The sequence below is a fragment of the Xenopus laevis genome, chromosome 1L (assembly GCF_017654675.1).
Source record: "Xenopus laevis strain J_2021 chromosome 1L, Xenopus_laevis_v10.1, whole genome shotgun sequence".
Taxonomy (NCBI): domain Eukaryota; kingdom Metazoa; phylum Chordata; class Amphibia; order Anura; family Pipidae; genus Xenopus; species Xenopus laevis.
The window spans coordinates 19,723,084-19,741,465 of record NC_054371.1 but is presented as its reverse complement, the minus strand read 5'-3'; the positions used below and the strand labels follow the sequence as shown (position 1 = coordinate 19,741,465).

General features: G+C 38.7%; 1 protein-coding gene across 1 annotated transcript; it reads left to right on the top strand.

Annotated features, from left to right (window-relative positions):
* The first annotated feature begins 357 nt into the window (after positions 1-357).
* Positions 358-18,382, top strand: spon2.L (spondin 2, extracellular matrix protein L homeolog). Its single transcript, XM_018227894.2, has 6 exons — positions 358-580; positions 2,191-2,413; positions 8,660-8,883; positions 10,767-10,958; positions 13,080-13,254; positions 17,831-18,382. The coding sequence occupies exons 1-6, from the start codon at positions 536-538 to the stop codon at positions 18,007-18,009; spliced, it is 1,038 nt and encodes a 345-aa protein (XP_018083383.1). The 5' UTR covers positions 358-535; the 3' UTR covers positions 18,010-18,382.

The following is an 18,382-nucleotide window of genomic DNA, read 5'->3' as shown; positions in this document are numbered from 1 at the left end:
TCGAGCGGTCTGTGCAGGAAAAGACTAAAACCCTTCTGTGTTTGAGTTTTAAATTAAAACACTCCAGCTGAAATCCAATCCCTCGTAAACCCCGCTGACTGTCAACCGTTTATTTCATGCTGAGCAAACTATTTCACAATTAACAAAAAATATCCCCCAGGGGAGCAAATCATTTTCACTGAACAAAATGTTTTGCACTGTGCCTTTAAGGGAAACCGTTTCCAGCATGTTTTACAAGTTTAGGAACAGACAGGAGGCGAAACAGTGCAGTGTAGCTGTTAGCAAATCCTAATTCATTAGGTCAGCATTATAAGATTTCAGTTTATTACTGGAACCTAGTTCAGCTGGCACACAGACGGCTCTAATTGTTTCTCCAAAACTCCAAGAAAGAAAAAAAAAAAAAAGGGTTGTTTCATACTGACTTAATCTGCAAGGTCTTAAGGTTACAATCATTGTTGGACTAAGTGGTCCCTCTTAAGGCATAAATAGAACGTTCCTCCTTTTCTCTTCACCAGAACAGCTCAGCTGCCAGCAAATGCAGGTGCTCCCAGCCTCGCTCACTGCTGCTACAAAGCAAATTGTAAGTATTCCTGCTCTATATCTCAAACTAAATCAATGTTAACAACTAGAAGTCAGCAATAGGTGCTTTTCTGGATATTTGTCTACAGCAATGTCCAAGAGGTTTACAGTCATTGCTGAATGTAAACTGAATTATTCTTGTATTTTAGGTAAAAACAAACCTTGGAAATTAAAGTGGTGGTGGTTCACCTTCAAACAACTAGTTGGCTTCAGATATATTCACAAAAAATAACTTTTTCCAGTGACTTTCTATTTTCTATGTGTCACTGTTTTTCTAATATTGACGTGTAAAGTGTCATTTTTCACCTTCTGAAGCAGCTCTGGGAAGGGGGGTCGCCGACCCTGTAAACTGTTCTAAATTGATACATTTAGTTGATACATTTCTTATCTTTGTCCCTGCTGAGCAGAATCCCTGAGTTTCATTACAGGCAGCTGTTAGACTTGATACAATAGTTGCTAATACTCCAGAGATGCTGCTGAGAAATGTATCAACTAAATGATACAAAATTGTAGCAGTTTAGAGTCTGCACCTGAATTACTGAGCTGCCAGACTCAAACACCGGAGACACGAACATTCAATTTTCAGCTTAGATTTTGGAAAAACCGTAAAAAATAAATAATGGAAAGTAATTGAAAAAAGTCTTTATTTCTGGGGAACAATCTGAAAACAACTGAACTGAAACAAGTGTTTGGAAGGTGATTTCGGAGAGATTTTATTCACTGTATGTGACATGATATTATTCATGATATTGAGTGTTCTTTAATAACATACAGGGGCAAATTCACTAAAGGGCGAAGTGACTAACGCGGGCGAAAACGTCATTTCGGTACTTCGCCGATTTACTAACGGTTGCTGGCGTAACTTCACAAGCGAAGGAGATAGACTCTATTGGTACTTCGCTCCCTAACACCTGGCGAATTTGCGCTCTGGCAAATGGACATAACTACGCAAATTCACTAAGATGCGGATTTTACTGAACGTTACCTCTTGCGCCAGACTTGCCTTTGCCACCTTAGACCGGGCGAAGAGCAATAGAGTAGATAGGAGTTCCTCAAAATTTTTTAGTTTTTTCCTTTTTTATGGTGATAGGTTGCAAAAGATCGTAAATATTTTTTGGGGTAACCGACTTTCCCCCTACATTTACTAACATATGGCACATAAACTACGCACTGGGCTCATGTGTAGGGCAATATAACAACTTTATTTTATTAAGGTTTCCCGGGCTTGTGTAGTGTAATGTATTTGCTGCAACATATACGTCTATACAACTTTAACTTCCTGCCATATGCAAATTCGCCAAAGCTAGCGCAACTTCGCTTTGCTTGGCGCAGTAACGATACTGCAACTTCACTAGCGTTCAGCGCCCTGAACGCAGCTTTGGATTTTAATGAATTAGTGTTGTCCTCGCGAATCTACACCTGGCGAAGTGTTGCTCTGTGAGCGAAGCCCTCTCTGACGAATTTTCGGAGGTTAGTGAATTTGCCCCACAGTAGGAGGAAGATGTCAGTTCTTATGTATAGTTATGAGTTTGTTTCAGGTTCTTTATAGTTAAGTATATTATTATAATATGGATAAAAGTGGTTATTTTGTTATGTGTGCTTTATATGCAGAAAACGAAAACCATGTTTCTGGTCTACAAACATTGCACTGTTGTCCTGGCCATGCTATCCATGTTGGAGTATTCCAGCTGCCTTCCCTTGAGTGAAGATTCTATTTGCACGGCAGAGGAACTTGCTAAGTATAGCATCGTCTTTACAGGGAAGTGGAGCCAGGCTTCATTCCCTAAGCAATATCCCCTTTACAGGCCTCCAGCTCAGTGGTCATCATTGCTAGGTAAGTGAATATGAATATAAATAAATTAAAACCTAATTAAGGATCAAATCGTGGATATTATTACAGTAAAGTCAGAACGGATGTATAGGATCGTCTTTGCCTGTAAAGTATAAATGGCATTTTGAAATCAGAGAGTGAGTTTGCAGTTTAAGGGGACAAGTAACAACTTTACAGAGGCATTTTAATTTTAATGTACATGTCAGATCTGAAAGACTAAAGTATGGGAGTGGGGCATTTTACAGTGAAAAAGTTGTGGAGCACTGATGCTGCACATGTGTGAGTAGGGATACACAGCACTGTGCCAAGTAAAGGGTAAGTAACATCAGAAGTGAACATTTTAATTGTATACTGTAGATAATGGGGTTCATTTATTATTTGTGCAAGAACACTAAGAAGAGCTAAATTGTGCCCATTAAGGCCCATGCACAGAGCACTTGTGCCAGGGGATATACTGCATGTGTAGGCTGCACTATCTGTCTTAATGCAAGGTGTAATGCATAATGCTGCCCTGTACTTAAAGGAGAACTAAAGCCTAACTAAAGAAGTAGCTAGAAATGTTGTACATGATGTTTTGTGCTTCTGTACCAGCCCAAGGCAACCACAGCCCTTTAGCAGTAAAGATCTGTGTCTCCAAAGATGCCCCAGTAGCTCCCCATCTTCTTTTCTGCTGATTCACTGCACATGCTCTGTGCTGCTGTCACTTACTGAGCTTAGGGACCCACTCACAATATACAGTACACATAGAATAGAAATGTCACAATATAAGGCTCATTAGTAATTAATACAGATAATTACTACATGGCAGCACAGAAACCAGTGCAATTAGCATCAGAATTTAATAATCAGCAAACCTGTAGCATCAGCTTATATTACAGCCAGGGAAGCTCATTTTCTGCTGGATAATTAGTGACGAGCCCTAAGTTTAGCTTCTCAACAGCCAATCAGAGCCCACTGAGCATGTGAGTGTCACAGACACTTTCCAAGATGGTGACCCCCTGTGACAAGTTTGAAGTCCTCATTGCTGCTATTGACAAGCTGAAACTTTAGCCTTGTGCAATAAGTTCAGTATATAAAATATGGCATTTTTAGCCCTATTAATTTTTAGGGTTTAGTTCTCCTTTAAAGGCAAACTACCCTTTTAATGTTTACATTCTTTTAGCGCCCTTAAGACATGATGTATATTATGGAAAGATCTCTAAGCCACTGTAGGTAAAGACAAGGTAAATAATCTGTGTTTTTACAGTCATATAAACTCACTTGAGTGCATTTAGCGTTTAAAGGATTATACAATATCACCTTTGACTGCCCGAGGCCTCGCTGTGCTTTTCTATAAACTTATTAGTGGAAAGTTCCTGAGAAGCTTCCAAAATCCAACTGCTTCTCAGCACCTGACCCCTTGTTCCTCCCTAAAAGAAAGAAAAGACAGCTGAATGCAATGAATACAAAGCATCTCTACTGATTATTTAACTAGAGGTTTCTGTCCTGTGAGTTCTCAAGGCCTAATATAAATCATGTCAGCCAGTCATTCCAGTCTGGAGTATTTGGAGTGTAAGCAGGGGGTAACTACAGAGGAAGCAGACCCTGGAGGTATAGGGGCTCCATAATGCCCTAATTAATGAGCAATTTCAACTTATATTGGTAAAAAAGGACAACCTGTGGACATGTCACAATTAGTGATAGGTGAATTTATTCGGCAGTCGCGAGCTCCCGCGATTTGCGGCTGGTGAATAAATTTGCGAAACCGCCACGAAAATTCGCCAGCAAATATTCAACGGCGTCAAAAAAAATGGACGCCGGCGCAATTTCGCCAAAAACGCCGTTTCGCGAAATTCAAGAATTTTTCAGCGAAGCGAAAACGCCCCAAATTCGCCCATCACTAGTCACAATATAAAGGCTAACAACAAAATGTTTCTTATTTAAATCATTTTTTCATTATGAGAAATTCATTGCGGGCGGTTGGTTGAAATACATGCTGCCCCCCAGTAGGCATATTTTAAAAATGAACTGATATTACCTTACTGATACAGGAAGGAGACCTGTTATCCACTATACTCGAGACCTGGGGGTTTCTGGATAAGGGAATCTTTCTGTAATTTGGATCTCCATGCCTTAGGTCTGTTAAAAAAATAACTGCGACATTAATCAACCCCAATAGGATTGCATTGCCTCCTATACGGATAAATTATATTTTAGTTAGGATCAAGCACAAGCTACTGTCTTATTACAAGGAAATAGAAAATCATGGTTAAAAATGTAAATGACATGATTAAAATGGAGTCTATGGGAGATGGCCTTCCTGTATTTCGGAGCTTTCTAGATAACAGGTTTCCAGATAAAGGATCCTATACCTATGTTATTCTGTAATAACAGAATGTTTGGTATCTTGCCATCCTCATCACTGCGGTATATAGTGATGGGAAAATTTATTTGCCAGGCGCAAATTCGCTGCGAATTTTCGCCGCCGGTGAATAAATTTGCGAATTTGCCTTGAAGATTCAACAGTGTCACAGTTTTTTTGACATTAGCGACGGTTTCGACGTTGTTGACAATTAACAATTAAAGCACGCCCATTGACTTTAATAGGGGCCCGCGTCAAAATTTGTGAATTTCGCGGCAAAGCGAAATGGGACAAATTTGCCCATCACTAGCGGTATATAGTGATCCCATCTGGGTCCCATGGATGGCGGGTTGTGATGTGATTCAGTCGCACCCCTACCCCTACTAATTCCACCAATACAAATGATGTCCAATTGAAAAATTTTCACTTTGGGGAAGTCTGGTATTAAATGAGAACTAAACCCTAAAACTCAATATGATTAAAAATGGCATATTTGATATAGTGAACTTATTGCACGAGGCTAAAGTTTGAGCTTGTCAATAGCAGCAATGATCCAGGACTTCAAACTTGTCACAGGGGGTCACCATCTTGGAAAGTGTCTGTGACACTCACATGCTCAGTGGGCTCTGATTGGCTGTTGAGAAGCTAAGCTTAGGGCTCGTCACTAATTATCCAGCAGAAAATGAGCTTCCCCTGTAATATAAGCTGATGCTACAGGTTTGCTGATTATTAAATTCTGATGCTAATTGCACTGGTTTCTGTGCTGCCATGTAGTAATTATGTGTATTAATTACTAATCAGCCTTATATTGTGACATTTCTATTCTATGTGTACTGTGTATTGTGAGTGGGTCCCTAAGCTCAGTAAGTGACAGCAGCACAGAGCATGTGCAGTGAATCAGCAGAAAAGAAGATGGGGAGCTACTGGGGCATCTTTGGAGACACAGATCTTTACTGCTAAAGGGCTGTGGTTGCCTTGGGCTGGTACAAAACCCCAAAACATAATGTACAACATTTCTAGTTACTTCTTTAGTTAGGCTTTAGTTCTCCTTTAAGGCCTATAGCATGCAGTATTTCTGACCAGTTTTGTGATCTCAGTAAGAACCACTGTGTTCATAACTTATTGCCACCTACTGAAATCACAGGAAACACTATTTTTGGCAGATACTGACGGTGAATGACGGGTATTACTTGTGAAGCCAAACCAAACATTTCTGAGCTATGCCTACTTGTCACTGCCCATGTCTGCCAGAGCTTTTTTTCCTTTCAATGGAAATCAGTGACTATTTATGACGTTTAGTTCCTTGAAAGCCCTGACAGTTATGTGTCCTTCCCTCTAACGTGCCTCTTTTCAAGAAGAATAAGTCCAATTTTTCATGCCAGTACAGGTATATGATACTTTATCCAGAATGTTCGGGACCTGGGGTTTTCAGGATAACAGATCTTTCCATAATTTGGATCTCAATACCTCGAATCTACTATAAAATAATAGAAACATTAAATAAACCAAATAGGCTGGTTTATTTAAGGATTTATATCTTAGTTTGGACCTAGTACAATATACTGTTTTATTATTACAGAGAAAAGGGAAATCATTTTGTTAAAATTGGATTATTTGGATAAAATGGGGTCTAAAGGGGACAGCTATTCTGGATAACAGGTTTCTGGCTAATGTATCCTACACCTGTACTTGAAACTTTCATTATCCCTTAATTAATCTGGTAACTTTTCAATTATTTTTTCCCACTTGGACCTAATCCCCTTTTAATGCATTTAAGGATAAGTAAACATTTAAAATAAGTGAATTTAGAATTGAAGTGGGTGCTATTCCAAGCACTTTTGTCATTATTTATTTTTATTTGTTATTCCAAGATATCAAGGGATACATGTACTGTTACTATGATTAATTTTGTTACAACAGCGCCACCTGCTGGTCAGTTTCCCACCAGTCTGACCACCAAGTAGTCAAGGAAATTGTCAGGAGAAAGAAGAAGGCTGCTCTGATGTTCTTCTGCTTAGGAAAAAAATATATATATATCTCTCAAATCTTTCCTAAGCAGAAGAACATCAGAGCAGCCTTCTTCTTTCTCCTGACAATTTCCTTGACTACTTGGTGGTCAGACTGGTGGGAAACTGACCAGCAGGTGACGCTGTTGTAACAAAATTCATTCATATTATCAGCATGTGTATCCTTTAATTACATAAATAATGGATGTAAATGACAAAAGTGCTTAGAATAGCCCCCTCATCAATTTTACATTCACTTGTTTTAAAGGTTTACTTATCCTGTAATGCATTTAAAGGGGAAGGCCTGTCTGCCACCAACGATGAAATACTGAGCTAAGTGAAGGAAATGGGAGGGTTGCTGTAATAATAATGGCTTGGACAAATAAATCCTTTGCAGAATTAAAGCTTTTATCTTCATTTTCTTTACGTTTTGCTATTTTACAGGATTCGGTCTTTTTTCAGCAGGATTCGGATTCGGCCGAATCCTTCTGCCCGGCCGAACCAAATCCAAATCCTAATTTGCATCTGCAAATTAGGGGTGGGGAGGGAAATTGCGTGACTTTTTGTCAGAAAACAAGGAAGTAAAAAATATTTTCCCCTTCCCACCCCTAATTTGCATATGCAAATTAGGGTTCTGATTCGGTTCAGTATTCGGCCGAATCTTTCAAGAAGGATTCGGCCAAATCCAAAAAAGCGGATTTGGTGCATCCCTAAAAAAAGGGGAAAGTGAAAAGCTAATATATATTTTATTTTTACTTATTCATACTGTAAGAGATACTTTTTTTTTATCCATAATTAGACGTACAGGTGATAATTTCAAAAAATTTTATGTTTCACATGCTTTTAGAGAAGATTTCCCCTCCAATGACAATACACCTCACCCCAGCTGCCAGAATTGAACTGGTCAGCAGCTTTTCCCTGTGCAGCAGGAGCCAATGGGAAGTGACTGTACATGGCACCTAAGAGTGACATCACTGTTGGGTCACATGTAAACGAATATGTTATTGGCTTGCATTACACAATGCAGTGTCCTTCCAATTCAGTAGCATTAGAGCTGAGATGGCCAGGGACACCAGAGGGCATATAATTAAAAGAGAACCCCTTTAATTTTACTTGATGTAGAATGTTCTTACCCACTTTTCAATTGGTCTGCATTTTTTATAGTTCTCAAATAATTTTCTTTTTTCTTCTGCCTTTTAAAAACTGTCAGATGGTCTGACCCCTGCCAAAAAAAAGTAGCTCTATGAGGCTACAATTTTATAGTTATAGTTACGTTTTTTTTTACTTTTCTTTTCTTTCAATTCAGACCCTCTCCTATCCATAGTCCAGTCTCTTATTCCAATCACTGCCGGGTTGCTTGTGTAAACTGGAGCCTAGCCACCAGATAACTGCTGAAATTCCAAACTGGAGAGAGAACTGCAGAACAAAAATCTAAACAATTCACAAAACATAAAAAAGAAATAAGGAAATCCAATTCCAAATAGTTAGAATATGATTGTCTATATCATAGTAAAACTTAGTTTTACACAGAATTGCTGCAAAATAGAAGAATGCAAACATTGATTTATTCAGAAATGTACTGTATATGAGAAATGATTTAATTGAATGTCTCTGCAAGAATGTTAATGCAGGTGATGGTTACTGGGGAAATGGCCAGTCACTCAGGACTGCCAAATGAATATGGTTCCAAATACAAATGACAATATCACCCTTCTCTCTCTGATTCTGGAGTTATTCTTCGTAAACAAGTTACAGAACATATTTCAAGGTTGGAATCAGATTTCAGATGCTAAGGACTGTTCTTGTATAAATAATCATTTATTTCCTTTGAAAAGACACGGAAGGGCACATGGCCATATTTATTTTATAATTCATATCTGTGCTGATACCTTTATTTAACAGGAGTCACTCACAGCTCCGACTACCACATGTGGAAAAAGCTGGTGCCCGCCAGTAATGGAGTGAGGGACTTTGCGGAAAAAGGTGAAGCGTGGCCGCTAATGAAAGAAATAGAAGCAGCCGGGGAAAAAATTCAAAGTGTGCACGGAATATTTTCGGCAGTCTCAATCTCTAGCGGCACAGGGCAGGCCTCTACTGAGTTTGAGGCACATTCAAGGCACCCCTTTGTAAGTACCCTAAAATATTTCTGCCACTGTATATTTGTGTTAAACACAAAAATGGATCATTGAAACAAAGTAAACACAGTTTGGGCCTTATTTATCAAAATCCGAATTTTTCTCTGAGTACTTTAGGCTCACAGTATAATGCAGTTCCTTTCTCATCTTGTTCCATTTTGAAGTGATGGTTCCGGGGACTTGAAGTCATACTGCTTTACATAGAGGGTGGTGCAAAGATTTTCTGGAAAGCAGAGGGACTTCAACTACCAGAATCTGTCGCTTAGAACAATAGAGAAAAGGGGCTGCATTTCATGGCACGGTGCCCCAAGGCCGCATGGTTCCAGCGCCTGCCGCTTCTTGCACGCACGCCCTTCCTCCCGAGGACGCATGGCACTAGCGCCGGCACCATAGCGCATGCACAACCTCCCTGCACACGCGAGTGCACTCTAAAGCACAGGAGCACTGGGGAACTCTGAGTCCCCAGTGCTCCTTAGGGATGCGGCTTGGCGGCATGCCGCCCCTATAATTTTGCCGCCCTAGGCCCGGGCCTTTGTGGCCTCTCCACAAATCCAGGACTGTGCATTGCACTGTGAGCCTAAGAAGGCTACTTCTCATATGAGAACTATGATTTCCTGTCTATCTGTGGAATGAGGTACAGTATAGGGGTTATTTACTAAAGTTCGAATGCAAAAACTCTAGAAAAGATTTTTTAACTATAAAATCAGAATTTTTAGTGGAAAACAAAACTAAAATTTTTCAATATTTATTATACCACGAGGATTCAAACAGTCAGAATGAAAAAACACTCCATCTTCAACCTGGGAGGTCCTGCAGAAGTCAATGGCTGAGGTCCTATTTGCAATTCAAAGATATTATGGGCTGCGCTGGGTTTCGTATGACAATCTGAACATTTTGGGCTTTTCCGCCGTTTCCATGAAAAAATTCAGACTTTTCAGGCGGGAATTTTTCCCCCTCTGGGCAAATTGGAGAGGCTTCAGATGGGTTTTTTTGCCTTCCTCTGGATCAATTGGCAGATAGGTAGTTAATAAAAAAAAAAAAGGTTGAACTCGATGGACATGTGTCTTTTATCAACCTTACTTACTATGTTACTATGTTACTATGTTACTATGTATAGAATATTAAAATAATACATTGGTGGCCAGGGGATTTAAAAAAAAACAAAAAAAAAACCCACAAACTGGTGTTCAGTAGAATTGAACTCAAGGCTTCAGGACTTCAACTTCGCCTCCTTTCATGACTTTTTCGCTCCTTCAGGACTTTAATTTCGGCTCACTTCCTTATTCAGCATCCTAAGGAAAGGCCGCACGTCTCGGGCGCTCGTAAGGGGGGCCCGGCTCTTTCAAAAATGCTGCACTGCTGGGCCCCCCTTCAGGCCTGGGCCACTTGTCCCCCCTGTCCCCCCTGTCCCCCCCTGATGGCGGCCCTGTTCTTCAGGGTCAAGAGAACAACAGATCTCATAATGTTTCATAAAGTAATCACCTCCCTTGCCTTCCCCAGTCATCAAATGATGTTCTGTGCAGTACAGATCATGAAGTACATGTATATCCCCTTTCATCTCTCAAAGAACTGCATGCTTCTCTTCTTGAAAAATGGTCCAGTATCCGACTACAAACATTTCTGGTCTTGCATGACAGCATTCCAGGATAGGCTGAAAATGTTCTGAATGCAAAGGGTGGCCCTACTAATACTATGTACTTGATATTAATATGTTACATGTTTTTGTTATTTTGTCCTATATATACACCCATTTATATATATATATATTGACGACTTGATAAAAAGACAAAATGATAGAAAGAATTAGTAGGGGTCAGAAGGATTCACTCTGATGCATCACCGCCTCTGATAACTGTATAGATGGAATTTTTTAGGTCTCCTTCATGGTGAGAATTGTGCCAAGCCCGGATTGGTTTGTTGGCGTTGACACTTTAAACCTTTGTGAAGGAAAGCACTGGAAACAATCCGCTACACTGGAACTTCATCCGTATGATGCCGGAACAGACAGTGGATTTACATTTTCATCACCGAACTTTGCTACTATACCACAGGGCACTGTAACTGAGGTATGTTTACTAGTATTCAATCATAGAACAGGTTACAATTCAAGTTTAAAATATTATAAAAATGGACATAGACATGGGTGTCTGCAGAACATTTGCCAGGGGGGGGCAAGGAGGCAAAGGAATTGCAAATTACTTGTACCAATATTTTGGTTTCAGAATCTACAAAGCTTTTCTATAATATATAAAGTAGTATACATTGCTATGTATGTGTAGCATTCTTATTCTGTTACTGACACGTTACCATCAAATGGATCATTCCAATTTGGCCCAACATGTGGGTGGCCTAATCAGGCTTAGATATGCTCATTCAGTGACCTCTTCAAGTGAGCGGATATTTCAGTGTATGGGCAACTTAGAGTGAGGAGGCATAAGGGTATTAGAAACTGAGAGGTGATTGCGGAGTAAATCAGAAGATTGAAAATATCAATATAAATATGAGAAGTGAATAGAGTTAAAGGAGAAGTAAAGCTTAACTAATGAAGTAGGCTAGAAATGTTGAACATTATATTTTGTGCTTCTGTACCAGCCCAAGGCAACCACAGCCCTTTAGCAGTAAAGATCTGTGTCTCCAAAGATGCCCCAGTAGCTCCCCATCTTCTTTTCTGCTGATTCACTGCACATGCTCTGTGCTGCTGTCACTTACTGAGCTTAGGGACCCACTCACAATATACAGTACACATAGAATAGAAATGTCACAATATAAGGCTGATTAGTAATTAATACACATAATTACTACATGGCAGCACAGAAACCAGTGCAATTAGCATCAGAATTTAATAATCAGCAAACCTGTAGCATCAGCTTATATTACAGCCAGGGAAGCTCATTTTCTGCTGGATAATTAGTGACGAGCCCTAAGCTTAGCTTCTCAACAGCTGCTCAGAGCCCACTGAGCATGTGAGTGTCACAGACACTTTCCAAGATGGTGACCCCCTGTGACAAGTTTGAAGTCCTGGATCGTTGCTGCTATTGACAAGCTCAAACTTTAGCCTTGTGCAATAAGTTCATGATATAAAACATGCAATTTTAGACATATTCATTTTTAAGCTTTAGTTCTCCTTTAAAAGATTCAATGGGACAAGGAACTGAAGGGGTCAATCTGCTTTGTGGCAAATGCCCTAGAGAGAATGGTTGTAGGCAGGGCCGGATTTAGACGACGGGCGTCCCTAGGCCACGCGGTCCAAACACCCAACTTGCACCTATGAGATTTAATAATGTCAAAATAAGTATTTATATTGCTATCTATACAGTGTCGGACTGGCCCACCGGGATACCAGGAAAACTCCCGGTGGGCCCAGATATCAGTGCGCCTAACCATTTGGCCTATTTCATGGTCATGAGAACAAAGAGGCTTAATGAGAACAAAGAGGCTTAATAATGGAAGAATAGAGGATAGTATGTAGAGAAAAGAGACAAGGAGACTAAAGAGATTGAGTGAGAAGAGGAGATATAATAGTTTGGAACGTGGGCCCTCAGCCTAAGGTTTTCTGGTGGGCCCCTGGCACCCCAGTCTGACACTGTATCTATATACAAGTTCATTTATACTCTCTATCACACACACAACACACACACTTTTCCAGATGCCCACCTGCTCTGATTTTCTTCTTCTTCTTCCCCCAGAGGAGGAGCAGGAAGTTTACTGTGGGAAGGGGCGGATCTAAGACGGAACTCATGAGAATAGGCAGCAAACTCAGCTGAAAAGTTTTGGGATGGTCCATTTTTGAAGGGGTGCTAACCCCAGGATTTAAGCCTTGCTTAAACTTGTGGCAGCTCTCTAATGGAAATGTGCTCATATAATAAAAAACAAAAGAATAAGTATATATATGGCAAGAGAATCTAATTCATTATTAAGTACAAGTCCAGGGAGGAGCAAATGCCCCTATTTGTGGACACCCATAGCCATAGAAATCACACACCATATAATTCCATTTGTGATTTTACTTATACGTAAAATGGGGCTTAATTGGGAGGACAACTTGGTTATTAGCATTTCCTCCTCTCCAACTGCTCTGACCAAGTGACATCGATGATATTTCTAATTTAAGACTGATTTATGTTATAAATACGCATCGCATTTCACTTTAAAGTCACCTAATGTTGTAGGACTTTTCATTTGTACAGATTACAGCCTCATCGCCAAGTCATCCTGCCAACTCATTTTATTATCCCAGACTAAAGAACCTGCCACCCATCGCCAAAGTTGTATTTACTAAAGTGAAAGGAAGGCTTTCGTCGTTTCTCGATATTGTTTCCAATGTCACTACAACAGGAAATGAGATCGATGAACATATCTCAGGTAAACGGCATTTATTTAACAGCTGATACCAGCAACAGTCAAGCTGAATGGATAGGATAACTCAGTGACTGGATATTGGCAAGATATTAAACATACCTTTCCAGCAAATTAGGTTGATGATTAGTGATGGGCGAATTTGAGGCATTTCGTTTTGTCGAAAAATCCACGAATTTCCTGCAAAATTCGTGAAACAGCGCTGACGTCTCATTTTTGACGGCGTCGTCCATCTTTTGGACACTGCGTAAATGCGCCGGCATCCAAAAAAAAAAACAGACGGGAATTTGCCTCGAATTCGCGTCTGGCTAATAAATTCGCCCATCACTATTGATGATTTTGATGATTGTTATTTTAATCGTTACCATGAATTATATGTTGTTCTGCTCACACGACTGATAAATTGATTTCTATCCATTGGAACATATTTGCATTTATATTAGTGCTTTGCTCAGGGAACCTCTTACCCATTGAGAATCTGTTAGCATTTGCTGCAATATTGCAGTTTTAAAAATAAAAGGAAATATTTTTGTCTACTGTATGAGCTGCACTTTAGATAACCAGTAATAGTCAATAATTAACATTCTAAGGGGCAGATTTATCAAGGGTCGAAGTGAAAATTTGAAGCAAAGAAACTCAAAAACTATTTTTGTGTACTTCGACTATCGAATAGGCCAAAATTCGATTAGACTTTGAAAAAAATGTGACTATTCGAATATCAAAATTTATCATGTACTTTATCATGTACTGTTTAAAACTTCGACCATTCGCCATCTAAAACCTGCCAAATTGCTGTTTTAGTCTACGGGGGACCTTCTAAGTTTTTTGTGGCAAATACTTATTTTCTAATTCAATCCAATGCACTAAAACGTCGTTTCGAATCATTAAAATCCAGCCTATTCACCCGAAGTTAAAAAATTCGATTTTTTTTAAATAAATTCATTTTTTTATTCGAATTTCGAAGTTGAAAAAACTCCCATTACTTCAAAATTTGACCCTTGATAAATCTGCCCCTTAAAGTGGACCTGTCACCCAGACACAAAAAATTGTATAATAAAAGTCCTTTTCAAATTAAACATGAAATCCAATTTCTATTTTTTATTAAAGCATTCATAGCTGTTGTAAGCTCATTTAAAAATCTCAGCTGTCAATCAAATATTGTCTGCCACTCCTCTATGCCAGTGGCATAGAGGCGGGGCAGACAATTACTTTCACTTTCCATTCAGCACTTCCTACATGTCACTGCTCTCCCCACATTCTCCCAGTTCTCTTTACCATTTAATTGTGTAACCAGGACATGGGGATGGACATCAGGTCCCCCATTCTGGTGCACAAACAAGATTCTGAGATGATACAAGGCTTGTCTTAATAACAGTGTCCACAAAATGGCTCCTGCCTGCTTGTTATAATTATGAATTTCCAGACTGAAGGAAGCAAGAATTTAATCATTTATATAGTGTAAATAAAGTTCATTTTGCTTGACTAATGTGATAAAATAGGATTTTGAATAATTTTTTTGGGTGACGGGTCCCCTTTAATGTTCTAATAATTACAATATAAACATAGGAATGCTCATTTTGGTTTCCCCCAGACATATATGATAAGTTTATACCCTATGGCAGATGTACTTCTTGCCTTACACTTCTGTGCCACTACAGAAATTGATGAATTTTATCCATTCAGCCTAATAGCAAAAAAAAAATTGTAATTAGTTGTCTATGAACCATCAGACAACCTGGGTTTAAAGGTGGCTACACAGCCATATACGAGTTTGTCATTGAGTGGATCTGGGGTTATTTTGGACACCCACATGCCGGCCAAATCGGCTGATCCAATTGCTAGCCCTAGGGTCAACTGGAATGTATACTGGAAAATTGCTTAGAATTACATTTTCTTTCATTAGGCAACAATTTAACCCCTTTTATTTCGGAAACACTGTATAAACACTGTTAACTCCCCTAATCAACTCGCAATTTATTTTTGGTTCCCAGTTTACTAAGGTGCGAAAAGCAGCAATAAAAGCCTGCGCCAGAAAAAATGCCAGAAATGACAAAAGAGCAAGATTACTAAAGTGCAAATATTCTGGCAAACATATATATTAACGCCTATTATCGCATTCATGCTACGTAAATTGTCTCGCAAGATTTACTAAAGATTATTGCCAGTATTATCTCCAAATATAAACAAAATTGTCTCCAATTTTATTGCCAACCAGAGAGTGGCATTATGTGGAAAAAAAGACAGAAATCGTATAGTAAAAGAGGAATAGAGTCAGTTTTTTTAAACATAAGCAACGAAAATTTAGTGATTGCACTGGCGTAGAATGATACTTAACTTTGTAGTATTAGTTAATTTAAGAAAAATATGTATAAAGGGACAATAATTTATTCTTTATTGGTCATAGGTATTTTTAATAACATAAACTGGTAATAAATACTATTTTATATAAACTCATTGATATACTATATATATATATATATATATATATATATATATATATATATATATATATATATATATATATATATATATATATATATATATATATATATATAATATACACATTAGTGTTGCCATTGGCAGTGGTGCCCTAAAATCTCAAGATTTAGGGGCAGATTTATCAAGGGTCGAAGTGAAAATTCGAAGTAAAAACTTTCTAATTTCAAGTTATTTTTGTGTACTTCGACTATTGAATAGGTCAAAATTCGATTCGAATTTGAAAAAATTTATACTTTGAATATCGAAATTTATCATGTACTGTCTCTTTTAAAACTTTGACTCTGACCATTCGCCATCTAAAACCTGCTGATTTGCTGTTTTAGCCAATGGGGGACCTCCTTTGAAAAATCTAAGTTTTTTTGGGCAAATACTTTGATTCGAATTCAATCGAATGCGTTAAAACTTCGAACAATTCGAATACAGCCTATTCACCCAAAGTGAAATTTTCACCCAAAAACGTTTTTTTTAATACATTTCGATTGGTATTTTTTTATTTGAATTTCGAAGTTATGGGAGTTCAAAAAAAACTCCCATTACGACCCTTGATAAATCTGACCCTTAAAGTAGATTATGCAGTTAACCTAAATGACCTCCAAAAAACTCACAATGCGCCAGAAATAGCGCTGCGATTAACTGCTACGCTTGCATAATTAACGCCACTTATCGCAAGACAAATTTATCTCATCGCACTTTAGTAAACATGTGAGAGGAGTTAATTTTGTCGCTAGAATATTCTCATCGATAATGGGCGATGGGTTATAGACAATTTTTACAAACTTTAGTAAACGGACCCTTAGGGGCAGATTTATCAAGGGTCGAATTTCGAAGTTGAAAGTACTTCGAAATTCGACCATCGAATTTAAATACATCCAATTTAAAGTTTTTTCATCGAATTTGGCAATCTTTCGATCTAATTAAAATCGAACAATTCGAAAGGATTTCAGCGATCGAAAGGTTTTTACTTCGATGTGTAAAGACTTGGAAAAAGTTTGAAGAAGGTCCCCATAAGCTAACACAGCAATTCGGCAGGTTTAATTTGGCGAAGTATTGAAGTCAGTGTGGGACATTCGCTAAGATTCGTAGTTGCGCCGGTGTCTGCTTCGCGGCACTTTACCAGGCATATTTTCGCCAGCTCTCTGCAAATTTACTAAAATCCGAAGTTGCGCTCAGGGGTAGCGTAAGGTTGGGAAGTTGCGCTAGCGTTAATTCGCCTACTACGCTAACGATGCTTAATTTGCATATGGCGCCAAATTCAATTTACAATGGAAGTATTCGTAGCAGCACTACACAAGCCTGGGAAACCTTCAAAACAGCAAATAAAATGTTTATTTTGCCCTACACATGTGCCCACTGTATAGTTAAGGTGCCATGAGTTAGGAAACGTAGGGGGGAAGGAGGGGAGCCCCAAAAATGTTTTCGATCTTTTTAAGCCTATCACCCATAAGAAAGAAAAAACGCCAGCGTTTTTTGGGACTTAGAAATTTTTTTAACTTTTTATGAAGCAATCCCTATCTACTCTATTGCACTTCACCTGGTCTGAGGTGGCGAAGGAAGTCTAGCGTAAAAGGTAGCGTTCAGAACACTGCGCGCGTTAGTGAATTTGCATAGTTACGTCCGTTGCGCAAATTCGCCAGGCGTAAGGGTGCGAAGTAACACTAGCGAATGTACGCCAGCGTCCGTTTTACGAAAATTAACGAAAATGCCCAACGCTGGTGAATTCACGCTAGCGTTAGGCGCTTTGGCGTTAAGTGAATTTGCCCCAAAGTTTTTTTTTTAAGAGTCAGTACTTTGATTATCGAATGGTCGAATAGTCAAATTTTTTTTTAGTTAGAATAAAGTCGGATATGGCCTATTCGATGGTTGAAGTACCCAAAAAATGACTTCGAAATTCGAACTTTTTTAACTTCGATAATACACTCGAACCTTAGTAAATCTGCCCCTTAAACTTGCAACAGAAGAAACAAAATGGTTTCAAACAAAACCCACATTATTTCAGTAAAAACAATCAACCAAAAATCTCATCGACATACTCAAATCTCTGCATATGGCTTTCCAGTAACTAGTTTTACTGCTTATTTTTTAGAAACACCACTGGACTGCGAGGTTTCCGTATGGTCGTCCTGGGGTCTCTGTAGAGGCAGCTGTGGGACCGCTGGGGTTAATAGTAGAACAAGATACATTCGCTTGAAACCTGCTAACAATGGAACTGCCTGCCCAGCCCTCAATGAAGATAAAGAATGTGAACCAGAAAACTGTGTATAGAACAAAAAAAAACGACTGCGCTAGATAACTTATTATAGACGTATGGTACATACTTACTTATTGTAAATAACAGTTTGGGACAATATATGTTATCTAAACTGACAGTTTGGATACCTTTTCACTGAGAAAATGAATATTTCCTCAGGCCGGTGCCATGTTTTGATTCCTAATTCCAAGTTTTATATCGAATTCCTTTGCGAGACGAGTAACAATTTTTTTTTTTTTTTACACATTACACCTATGTTGGAACGTTTAGTACAAAGTAATTCATTTTACTACCGTGCTGTGTTTGTATATACATAGTCAAGCTCACAATATTGGGAAAATGTTCATAATAAAGATTTTAAGGTTTTTCACCGTCTTCCAAAATTAA

Excerpts from the sequence above, each read along its gene's own strand:
- spon2.L (XM_018227894.2), top strand. The coding sequence starts at position 536 with ATGCAGGTGCTCCCAGCCTCGCTCACTGCTGCTACAAAGCAAATT. Across the intron at positions 581-2,190 it reads CTGCTGCTACAAAGCAAATT|AAAACGAAAACCATGTTTCT; the intron begins GTAAGTATTCCT and ends CTTTATATGCAG. Across the intron at positions 10,959-13,079 it reads CACAGGGCACTGTAACTGAG|ATTACAGCCTCATCGCCAAG; the intron begins GTATGTTTACTA and ends TCATTTGTACAG.